Genomic DNA, 12,377 nt, shown 5'->3' with positions numbered 1-12,377 from the left:
AAAACAAATCGCCTTGAAAGATATAAGAACTCTGTTTGATGCAAAGATCAACCATAATTTCAGAGGGTTGATGATGAAGCAAGCTATCCACTTCCTGACCGAGAAATAATGGATTCCAGATGGTAAATAAGGTCTATTTTTGAACATTATAAATATAGGAATTTATTTTGATTATGTATATCTGCTACAACAGTTTGAGATTTTGTTTTCTCACTTGGGGAAGAAGAGCTGGGAAAGAGAAAAAATAATTTGTGTTCATTGAAAACAATTAAAATAAGAATAGGATAAAAAACTGGGCCTCTATTTCTGGCTTGGCTATGTACTTGTTCAGATGTATCAGTCACGTCTGACTCCTCATGACTCCATTTGGGGTCCTCATGGCAGACGTAAAGGAGTGGTTTGCCATTGCCTTCTCCAGCTCATTTTACAGATGAGGAAACTAAGGCAAATAAGGTGAAGTGACTTTCCTAGAGTCACACAGCCAGTAGGTGTCTGATGCCAGATTTGTACTCAGGTATTCCTAACTCCAGGTCCAGTGCTCTATCCACTGAGCCACACTACTTACAACTTGGTACAAACTAGGGCATGTAACTTAGATACTCTGACCCTCAGTTTTTTCTATTATAAAATAAGGGGCTTTCATCTCAAAAGTTCCTTCTAGATACAAATCTCAAATACTCTGTATCTTTCATCTAATGTTGCTTTCTAAACAGTGTATTACTTTTAATCCGAGGGAGGAGAGGGTTTTCATTGTTGCCTTTTTATTGCAAAAAGCCTGGCATTAAGTAAGTGGGCCCTTCAGAAATCTTTGCTGAATTGAACTAAAGCAGTTCATTAAGTAAATGGCTATATGTTCAACAAGGCTTCTAGACTTGCCTCTTTTAAGATAGTCATGCCTCTGTTTGCAGTGGGCTAAAAATAGAAATATAAATAAAACTTTTACCATCTTTATTTTTGGATGAAGTCAATGCTACTAAATGTTGAGTTTTGTTTTTAACAATTAAAACCTGATGTGGTTTTTAGAAAGTAACATTCTAGCCTTTAACGGGTGTAAATTGTTAGGAAAATTCCTGGTTTGGAAAGGCAGTACTATAACTGGATTCGATCCTTCCCATTTCTGAAACACTGTTCCCACTTTCTCTTTTCCAGTTCAGAGGAGCACCTGAAGCTCTTCACATGGGGAGGAGTTCAAAGATTCATTTTCCAAAAGGCATGACTCATATTACAGAAAAGAAAATTTTCAAGAACCACAAGTCTCTGGAGTTCAGCTGATGGAGTAATCAACTGACTAAGGCCGAAAGAATGATCCTCTCCAAGAAAAGAGAAAGTTACTTTCCATCCACATTCATTCAGTGTTCTACCACATTAAATGTCATTGCATGTGATGAATACTTGTAGATTCCAACTCTGAAATCAGATTTAAGCCTTTTAAAAATAAAAACATACAAGTTTCCTACACCAGCACATAATCACAGTCCACAGTCATTACAGAATTTAGGTACTTCCTAGGAGCACATTTAAATATGCTTTCTAAATACTACGTATAATCTCTCTCTAATTTAATAAGATATTGCTAACTCAAAAAAGATTTCCCCTCAAAGTCCCCTGAAATATTTATAGCAATTTCACTGGGACCAGTAGTGGCTTACAAAGCATTCTGGAAGGAAGAGATAATGCTGTTGGTATACTGTAGGCCTGTGTTACTTGAGAAAGGAAAATTCCTCTCTCTACTTTTCTGTCTACTTAAAGAAAAAATGGCTACTACTATCTGCCTCTGAAGAATATATAAAGGAAATGCAATGTTGTATTTTTCTCCCATCAGCTAATCAATTCTTAAAAAGCTAAATAATTCAATAACAGCAAATGCCTGAACATCCCTTGATGGCTCAATTGCACTTAGACCATGGGGCACACAAAACCACAGTAATGCCTTTGAGGAAAGAGTTAACTACCAACATGTCATTAATCAATAAGCTGTTCCCTAAAAACAACTGGGAAAAGGCATTTTTCAGGCTATATTCCCTGCCAAGTAAGAGTTCTTAGGCTAGTCTACATGAGGCTCTAGCATGAAAATGGAACCAGCGATTTGACTAAGTCCAATAATTCTATCTAATGACTTAGGACATTTCCAGAAGTCTACAGATGGCAGAAAGAGAATCTGTCCTTTTCAGCTCAATAATAATACACTCACAGTAACTTCTGACATTTCCTAGGATTGAACACGTTATATCATAAACAAAATACTCTGCTTTTATAATAGCACAAGTTTTACTTGCAGCACTGCACTGTAGTGTAATGGTGTCAAAAAACAATGCCGGAAATGTCCAATGATGGACTTGATACAAGTGAATAAGTTACATGAGAAGAGGTAAAACCTACCTGCAACTGCAAGGCTTCATGGTTTTCCAGTCCTTCTACAATTGGTGAAAATCGTTCCTTACTGTTTCTTTCCGCTGCTGTAGTGATAGCTCCTAAAAGTTTGTCTAGACTGATGGGGAAAATAATAATAAAAATAAAACAATTTCAAGAGATAAAAAATACTGCATTATCAAATTATCAATATGGCTTTCCTCTTTCAGCCTTCCACATACCTTTCCTTTGCTTATATTTGTAAGCCCCATTATTGCTTTAAAAATGTGTTACTGTGACACATTTCTAATAAAATACAACTGATTAAATTTTAAATTATAAATACTCTTCAAATTGAAAATGAGATCAAAATGAATACCTTTGGGGAAAGTCCTTAATGATGCTAATATACCCATATTTACATGATAAATATTCTAATTCCAATCATTTCCTTTTTTATCTTACTTCTTACACCTAAGTGAAATTAACATCTATTTAACAACAAATTTAACACAACATGCCACCTATTGTTGATACTAGTTAATGCCAACAGGAGCAGCCCATGTTTTTTGAATGAGCTTCTTGAAAAAGTCAACATGGAAACAAAAAGCAATGCTAACAATATTGACATTCTTTTACAATGGAACAGAAAATAATACCTAATGTGAAAGCTCAGATAAGAAGGAAACATGCCTATTATTAGTCTAATACAGATCAAATTATCTCAACAAAAATTAGCTTCCTGCCATGATTTAATCTTTGACAGTTATAATTTATCAAATTGAGTACTAAATTGTAACATTTTATTCCTTTTTAAAGACAATTTGCTTTCATGCAGCCTATTATTCTCCCCAAAAGATTTCTGAAATTAGTATCAAATGACATCAAATTATTTTAGGATAGATTCTCTTTTAAAGACTAATAAAACCCTGACATATTAAGAGGACGCTCCTTTGTTAGATAGAATCTGCCATTTTATACTCTGAGACTGTTCTGACATAAAATACTATTAAGTCTGAGATCACGGTTTACCACCAGCTTCTTAAAGTTTGAGTTTCTCCTAAGTCGGAAACCATCCACTTTAAAACAATTTTGAGGGATTTATGGAAAAGAACGCTACCCACATTCAGAGAAAGGACTGCAGGAGAGGAAACATAGAAGAAAAACAACTGCTTGAACGCATGGGTCAAGGTGGACATGACTGAGGATGTGGACTCGAAACTACCACACCAATGCATCTACCAACAATTTGGAAATTGGTCTTGATCAAGGACACATGACAAAACCAGTGGAAATGTGTGTCGGCCATGGGTGGGGGAGTGCGGGGGGTGAAGGGGAAAGTAGGAGCATGAATCATGTAACCATGTTAAAAATGAATATTAATAAATGTTTAAATTAAAAAAACATTTCACCATTATGTTTTGCTAACAGAGGTGGAAGAGTAGTGGTTTTCTTGGACCCACACTTAAACATGGTTATTACACACAAGACAAGGAAGGAACCCCTAAAGTGAGAGTGAGACATGGGATAGCTAGCTTGACCATCTAAGAAGGGAGGGGAGCAAGTAGTATGCGAGCTTGACATTTCAGTTAGTGTATTTAGTGGAAAGTTCCATTCCCAGCACAAACACCCCCATACTGGATCTGATTTGAATGCCTCATTTTAGTAAGATATTTGCCACAATGAGCTCAAAACCAATTTCAGTAAGGAGGCAGAGCCTTTTTCTTCAGAGATGTTAAGGTTCACATTTGAATATGGCCTTCATAGACTAAACAAGGCACAAGTTTGTAACTAGATGAACCTAGGGCATTCAGGGGAGAAGAGCAAGGATCCAGCTCCCTTGCCCCATAACCTTCTTTTTCTACCATATAAACAAAACAACAACCTAATTTAGGAAACCCAATGAATAATTTGGCTTTTTTTCCATTTTTCTTTCAAATGTCTGTTAGGCATCAGGTACTTTTTTTCAGGATAATGTTTTCTTTGGAAAGCTCACTTTCAAGAAGAGCCCACCACTGTATTGCATCTTTAACATGCTAACAAAGAAAAGGTTAAGTGCTAAAATGGAAAATAAGCGAGATAAAAGTCACAAATCCCCTCATATTCTGCAGTGTTTTCACTCATATCTTTTACATAATAGAAAAAAAGTTTTAATTAATTTTGAAAGGTTTTTCTTCTGAGAAGCAAACATAATGCAATATTACTCACATATTATCTTCTCCAACAATGCAAATAGCAGAAAGTATTTTGACTATCTCAGTCATCATACTGGGCTGTCTGGGGTCAATTGCTCTTGCTAGCAGTAACAGGCTTCTTTCATCACCTAAAATTCTTTGCAACCCAAACTATTAAAAAAGAAGAAAAATAGCAGCAATTAAGGGAGGATGTAGAACTATATGAATTCATTATTTTTAAAGAGAGCACACTAGGAAAAAAAAAAAGATGAGAATCAATGAAAAATTCAAAAAATACATAGAGGAAAACAGGAGAGCTTTCAGAAGAAGCCATAGACAACAAAACCAGTATGAGAATTGTCATATTAAATGCATACCACAAAAAAGAATTTTTTACGTGTTATATTCATGGTTTCATAGGCTATACTTTTTTTGTCTTTATATATAAAAATACTCATACTTGTTAAGGACTGATAAGTTTGTAATAAAAAAATTATTAAAAAAGAAATTGAAAGGCTGTTTTGTATAGTACATAATAGCCAAATAAACAATAAAGTGCATGCATATTCCCATAATTCTGTATTATGCTAAAAACTATGAAATGTAAAGGAAAAACTCCTGTTTTCTTACATAGCAGAAATGACTAAGTTAAGTGAGGCAAGATACTGTTTTCCTTCATTTCTTAGGCAAAATAATACAAGTATATTTTTTCAAGGAAACTCCCCCAAATTATGGTTGTCATAAAAGTGAAGAAGTAATTTAAAAAAACTGTGTGTGTGTGTGTGTGTGTGTGTGTGTGTGTGTGTGTGTGTGTGTGTGAAGGGTGTGTGTGTGTTGTGAAGTCAAGATGGCAGCTTAGGAGCAGCAAAAGTTATTCCTTTGTGAAACTTTCAAGAACACCAATCAAAAACAAAACACTTTGAGGGGGGACAGAAAGCCAAATACAACAACAGGGCAGAGCCGGGGAACCCTCCTGCTCCATTTAACTTAAAAGTTACACAGAGAAGGTTGAATTCTCTGATTTAAGGAAAAGAAGGAAGGAAGGTCCCAGGGCATCTCCATATACACACACCTATTATGCTGAGACTAGGGTGGTTGGTGGGATCTTGGGGAGAGGGCTCCAGCCCAAAGGGAGTGCCTCACTACCACAGCTATGTGAGGCTCAGGGCTCTGACCACAGCTGGCAGGGAGGCAGCTGGAGCAAGGGGCAGAGAGGAAGACAGCCTGGTCACAGCCTTCAGCCACTACTCTTCCATCTTAGGCCTCTGCCTCTGGAAGTTTTAGCCTCAGGGTACACTGTGCTCAGTAGATCGCCTCAACTGGCTTAATCTAGTCTATCAATAGTGCAGAGAAGAAGTCTCCAGAGAGCTGAAAAGCTCAATTTCCAATATCCCTCTCCCACCTACTTCACTAATCCAGTTAATCAGCAGAGTAGAGAAGAAGCCTCTTCAGGGCAGAAAAGCCCAAACTCACATATCCATCAAATAAACAGAGGAACAAGAATACAGTCAATAAGAAGTGGTAAAGAAGGAAAAAAATATGAGTAAATAACAGGAAAAAAAGAAATTACAAATTATAGTTTCTATTCAGGTAATGAACAAAGAACAAATGGAACAGAGGAGGCCCAAGGAACACCAAGAAAAAAACTCAGGAACTCCAACAAATTGAACTCTTGTTTTAGAAGAACTCAAAACACAATTCAAAAAACAATTGAGAGGCTGAAGAAAATTGGGAAAGGAACTTAAAAAGCAAAATAGGTCATATAGAAACAGAGGCACACAAACTAAAATAAGAAAATAGTGTCTAAAAAGCCAAAATTTACCAGCTTGAAAACCACTATTTGACAAAAACTGCCAGGAAAATTGGAAAACAGTATGGGAGAGATTAGGCTTAGATAAACATCTCATACCCTATACTAAGATAAATTCAGAATGGGTAAATGACTTAAAGAGGGAAATTATGAGTAAATTAGGTATACCTATCAGCTCTATGAGAAAGAAAAGAATTTAAGACCAAGCAAGAGGTAGAGAATATAACAAAATGCAAAATGAATAATTTTGATTACATTAAATTGAAAAGGGTTTATATAAACAAAACCAATGCAACGAAAATTAGAAGGGAAGCAACAAATTGGGAAAAAATCTTTATAACAAAAACCTCTGATAGAGGTCTAATTTCTCAAATTTATAGGGAACTAAATCAATTGTACAAAAAATCAAGCCATTCCTCAATTGACAAATGGGCAAAGGGCATGAATAGGCAGTTTTCAAATAAAGAAATCAAAACTGTCAATAAGCACATGAAAAAGTGTTCTAAACCTCTCATAATTAGAGAAATGCACATTAAAACAATTCTGAGGTACCACCTCACATCTAGGTTGGCCAATATGACAGCAAAGGAAAGTAATAAATGTTGGAGTGGTGGCAAAATTGGAATACTAATGCATTGCTGGTGGAGTTCTGAATTGATCCAACCATTCTGAAGGCAACTTGGAACTATGACCAAATGACTTTAAAAGACTGAAGGCTCTTTGATCCAGCCATACCACTGCTGGGTTTGTACCCCAATGAGATAATAGGGGAAAATATGTGTACAAATATATTTATAGCTGTGCTCTTTGTATTGGAAAAAAAACTGGAAAATGAGGGGGTATCCACTGATTGGGGAATGGCTGAACAAATTGTGGTATCTGATGGTGATGGAATATTATTGTGCTGAAAGCAATAATGACTTGGAGGAATTCCATGTGAATTGGAAAGATCTCCAGGAATTAATGCAGAGCAAAAGGAACAGAACCAGAAGAAATTTTTACACAGAGACTGATACACTGTGGCACAATCAAACGTAATGGACTTCTCGACTAGCAGTAATACAATGATCCAGGACAATCCTGAAGGACTTATGAGGAAGAATGCTATCCACATACAGAAAAAGAACTGTGGCAGTAGAAACACAGAAGAAAAACATATGATTGATCACATGGTTTGATGGGGATATGATTGGGGATATTGACTTTAAATGATCATTCTATTGCAAATATTAATAACATGGAAATAGGTTTTGAACATGTAAAACCCAGTGGAATTGCTCATAGTCTATGGGAGGGGGATAGGAGGAGGGAAGGGAAAATATGAACCATGGAACCATGGAAAAACAGCCTCAATTAATTAATTAATTAAATGAATAAAAACTCTGTCTCACACATTGTGTTTAAGGCTTCACACACAATGCTATGTTTCTTCTAAGAGAAAAGTATTGGCCTTTGGAAGCATTTCAGGACAGCAAAATTATCACCAGAGTCTAACCTTTAATTGCAAAAATTTAGGCCTTTCTGTATTTAGCAATGACTCTCTATCCAGATCCTTTGAAGTAAGGAAATAAAGAGAGACATTAGGTAAAACAAAGAAACGAAGGAAGCCAAGAGCAAGAGAGTAGGCAAAGGAAAGGGGAAGATGCGGGTGCAGAAGTCTAGGTCAAAATGAATGAATAACTGACTATTCCTGAAGTTCAAGTAATTTTTTAAAAACCCTTATTTTCTCACTTAGTGCCAACTCCAAGACAGATCAGCAAGGGCTAGGCAACCAGGGATAGGTGATTTGCCCAGGATGATCTAGATAGGTAGGGTCTGAGCCTCAATTTGATCCCAAGACCTCTTGAATCCAACCAAGTAAGTATTTTAAAGAAAATCCAGAGAGAAAATCTTTCAATTTTCAAGATATTTCTTTTTTGAGTAGCATAAACTTATTCCCAGAAAGGTGATAATAATGTTGATTGAAAAACTACAACTTCATGTTATAATATAAATCATAATATAACATAATTAAGAAAGTCCAAGCAGTTTCTTAGGGTATCATTACAATAGGTCCTGGCTAAATGAAAAAGCATTTCTTCAAGATTTTTGAGTCAAAATTGAAATTTCATTGGTATAGGGAATTTCCAGTGAGGAAATGTTCTCTACAAGTCTAAGTCAACACAGGTCTTAGAGAGCTGCCTAGGATCTGAGGAGCTGAATGACTTCTCAGGGTCACATGTCCAAAGGAGGACTTGAATCCATGTTTATGCACTATAGCATCTTGTCTTTGGGGTGAATTTAGGGGAGGATAAGGACAAAGGGCAAACAGGAAAGGCAGACATGGACGAGTAGTACACTGCATATTTTAAGGAATATATCTGCATCAAGGAGGCCAAAGATCAATCTCAATATCTGAGCATTTGAGTTAACATAAACCAATTCATATTAGCATAAAGAAACTGGGAAAGCGCTAAAATGCCTCAACTTAAAATGGTCTCCACTGGGCATCACCTCAGGCAAAGGGATCTTTCTATGAAACTCTCAAAGCATAAATAAGGTCACGTCAACATAACTTTGCAAAGATTTTTTTAAAAAGCCAAAAAGAAGATGGCACAAATTTTCTGCTATGAATAACTTTTATTGATTAAAACTATCCAAGCATCCTAAAGAGTAGAGAGATTTGGCAACAGATAGCACAAATGATGGAAAACAGAACTCCTCATGTAGACTTTCCTAGGTCAAGAAGAAGACATTTTTAATGTAGTAACCGGTTGGCTGAACGTGCAGGAATAAGTGCACTGGAACATACACAGAATGGTGCTTTATTTGTTATTAATTTAGACATGATTGTACCAAAACATACAACAGAGTTGAGCTGTTACAAAACTATTTTGTAATCATGAGAGGCCTCCTGGAATAGATGACAAGGTGAATTCAAGTAGCTTTTGCTACCCAGGCTATAAAAGGCCCATTTGTAACCTATCAGTAGAGAAATTCTGTGCTCAGTTGGGATTTCTCATTTCTTTACAATCGTCTTTGCTGCCACAATGGTCTTAATGCTTATGAAAAAAAATCTTTGCTTTTTATGAACCCTGCTTACAGATTATTTAAATGGACTATCTTATTGCATTAGTTATTAATAGTTATATTTCACACTTGGCAAGTTCATTGTTATCACTACAATTATTTATTTCTATTAAGTATTTTGAGATTATTAAAACACCATCTGAAGGGAATTAAGTAATTAAGTGAATTAGTCAATGATATTTCACCTATAGGCATAGAGAGCAAATAGTTTCCAAGCCAATAACTTTAAAATGGCCTGTGGAAAAAGAAACAAATTATATTTCTCTTTCAAACTACTAAAAGTCTAGACTATTTTTAAAAAGACAAATATTTCTTTTAAATCCATTAAGCAATGAAAATGTAATTTGCATTGGTCGTATACATGCAATCACCACTCATTCCAGCTCCTCCCTCCCCAAATCTTCTAGAAATATGCTTTCCAAGCAAGGACCCATTAACTCACTGCTATCAATTTAACATCTGAAACACTAAAGTATTAAAGCAGCAATGGTCCTGACAAATGAGCCAACAGAAAATGTAAGGATACATAAACTTGGATTTGCTTCTCCCCACCCTCCATCCCTCAACTCATGAAGTCATAAACAAAAATCTAGGTCTTGAAATATTATTGACTATACATTTTTATTTTTCACAAATATTAACACGTTACTCTAAAAAGGTTATCTAAGACAAGAACAAATATGGATCCATTATATAGATCCTTATATATAACTCTTGATAATATATGTCCTTTAAAAACTGAAAAATTAGTTAAATTTTTGTAAAAAAAAAAAGGGGGAGAAAATCTAAATTAAGTTTGTAATGAAGCACAGAACACAAAACAGGATTGTCTTATAAGGTAACTATACCTATGCATACATATTCTTTAAGGAAGGTATGCCAAGAGAGACAGTGGTGGATATAAATTCATCTTACCTTGTTATTCATAAAAGCTTTCAGGCATTGAATAAGTTTATACTGATTCTTCTTGTCAATAATTTCTTGCCTAAATATAAAAAAGATACTCTTTACATTGACTTTTACAAATTTACAATTATAATTTTACAAATGATAAAATCTCTTCACCAATTATTTTTTAAAAATATGTTATTCTTAAAAACAAAAAAAATGTTCTTCTTACTGTTTCTTATCGAGAAGCTTCTCTAATAGATCCAACAAGACACCAAGACCTTCATGACCAAAGTTGTTAACCCAACTGTAAAACAAAGAAAACCAAAAGGTAAGCAACCTCATATTGAAATAAAGTCAAGATTTTAAATGATAGGATGTTGAATTTTGTTTGAGCATTTTTCACCGTCATTTTTAATCAAGTTTAAAGATAATATTTTTAAAGATCACTAAATCTAAAATATTCTCAATCAAAACTTACTATGAAACTGATTTTTTTCAAACACTGCTAAGAAAAGGTTTTAAAAACTATGATGTCACTTTAGGAAACTTGAAAATTATGTTAAGAAAGGCATGGAAAATTATGATACTAAGCAAAATATTCACATGGAAATAATCTCAAGAGAGTTGGGTGAATATTTAAAAGGGCATCATATAAAACTGGAAACAGTTATAAGACATAAACATGTGAAAGGGATTAAGGAGCAATCTTTTAATAAATAAATTAAATTTCCACAAATACATTTTAGTATTACTTCTATTGATGGAATAGGCAAAAATTATTCATTTTATGAAATGTTTACTGTTATTCGATACTCCTTTAATTTGTTCTAAATTATGCTAAAGCAGTTACTGCAAGGTTAAATTTTAGGACTTTTTGCATTTTAAGATTCTCTTAGTTGCCTAATTGAAACAAAAGAAATAATTTAAAGATATAAGACATTTTGTTTTGCCAACTCTGACTATTAAAGAAACACAGAATGTAATAGTTGGTAGGAACCAGAGTGCATCTAGTCCATCCTATACATAAACAAGAATCACATCTGAAATATGCCTTCTGAAGGGTAATCTAGCCTTTGCTTGGTGACATCTACCTAAGGGGAACCTTCTATTTTCCAATGAGGCCTACCTATTCCACTTTTGGATATATCCTAATGTTACCATGCTTTTTAGTATCATGACTGTATTTATCTCTTCTTGACATCTTCTGCCTACTACTTGCACATTATGATTCATTACTGGGTTGAATCTCCCATTCCCCACCCTTCACCTGGACACATTTGAAAACGATGGAGGGGTGGGGAATGGGAGGCCACCACACCCAGTAGAAATAAGAGATGGCTTCTACTGTAACTTGGTCAAATAACATCTTTGTAAGAATCCTGATCAGCACAATGATAATATCCATGATTTCAGAAGACCAATGATAAATTATGCTATCTTCCTCCTGACTGAAAGGCTATGGACTCAGGGTGTACAATAAGACATTTTATAAGGCCAACCAGGCTATTTGTTTTGTTTCTTATTTGCTAAATAGACTTTCTTTTTCTTTCTTTTTTTTCCAATAAAATGAGGAGAGTAAGAGAGAAAAAAATTTAAACTAAAAAAAGTAAATAAATAATTCAGTGGGTAACATTAAGGGGGGGAAACTCACAGATAAATGAGATCGTGATTCCATTTGAACATATGAAAACCATACCATGATGGATAGAGGCCAGGTGAGCTTGTCATACCTTTAACATATAATTGCTGTGTGATATTGGTCAAGTCACTTAAATTCTCATGACCCTAGAATTCTCTAAGGCTTTACTGGATATTTGTTGACACCTGTTATTCTGCACTAGTAAAAAAAATTTCATCTCTGGAAGCTCCCTGCTATATGTAGAAATGAAGTAAAAAAGTTCATAATACCTGCCATATATACATACATCTAATTATACATACATACATATGTACACAAATTAATTAATACATAAATGGATTTTTGAATCTATGTCTGCTCGTCCTGTTCCACTCTTGTCTATATTCTCTCAAAGGTTCCATAGGTGATATCAACCCAACATGCAGGAGACCTTCCTTGTTATTCT

The 12,377-nt window shown here is 34.8% G+C and overlaps 1 protein-coding gene across 1 annotated transcript in view; it reads right to left on the bottom strand.

The window, feature by feature from the left end:
• The window catches only part of DIAPH2 (diaphanous related formin 2), a 923,935-nt gene that overhangs the window by 661,165 nt on the left and 250,393 nt on the right, over positions 1 to 12,377 (bottom strand). Inside the window, exons 8-11 of the mRNA XM_044682826.1 lie at positions 10,523 to 10,597; positions 10,318 to 10,387; positions 4,558 to 4,694; positions 2,380 to 2,488 (exon numbers count right to left, since the gene is read on the bottom strand). Of these exons, the coding sequence (XP_044538761.1) occupies positions 2,380 to 2,488; positions 4,558 to 4,694; positions 10,318 to 10,387; positions 10,523 to 10,597 (391 nt within the window). The remainder of the gene's footprint in view (positions 1 to 2,379; positions 2,489 to 4,557; positions 4,695 to 10,317; positions 10,388 to 10,522; positions 10,598 to 12,377) is intronic.

This window comes from Gracilinanus agilis, chromosome X (genome assembly GCF_016433145.1).
Source record: "Gracilinanus agilis isolate LMUSP501 chromosome X, AgileGrace, whole genome shotgun sequence".
NCBI classification, from domain to species: Eukaryota; Metazoa; Chordata; class Mammalia; order Didelphimorphia; family Didelphidae; genus Gracilinanus; species Gracilinanus agilis.
Note: the sequence above shows the minus strand (reverse complement) of the source record. Positions and strands in the feature narration are given on the sequence as shown.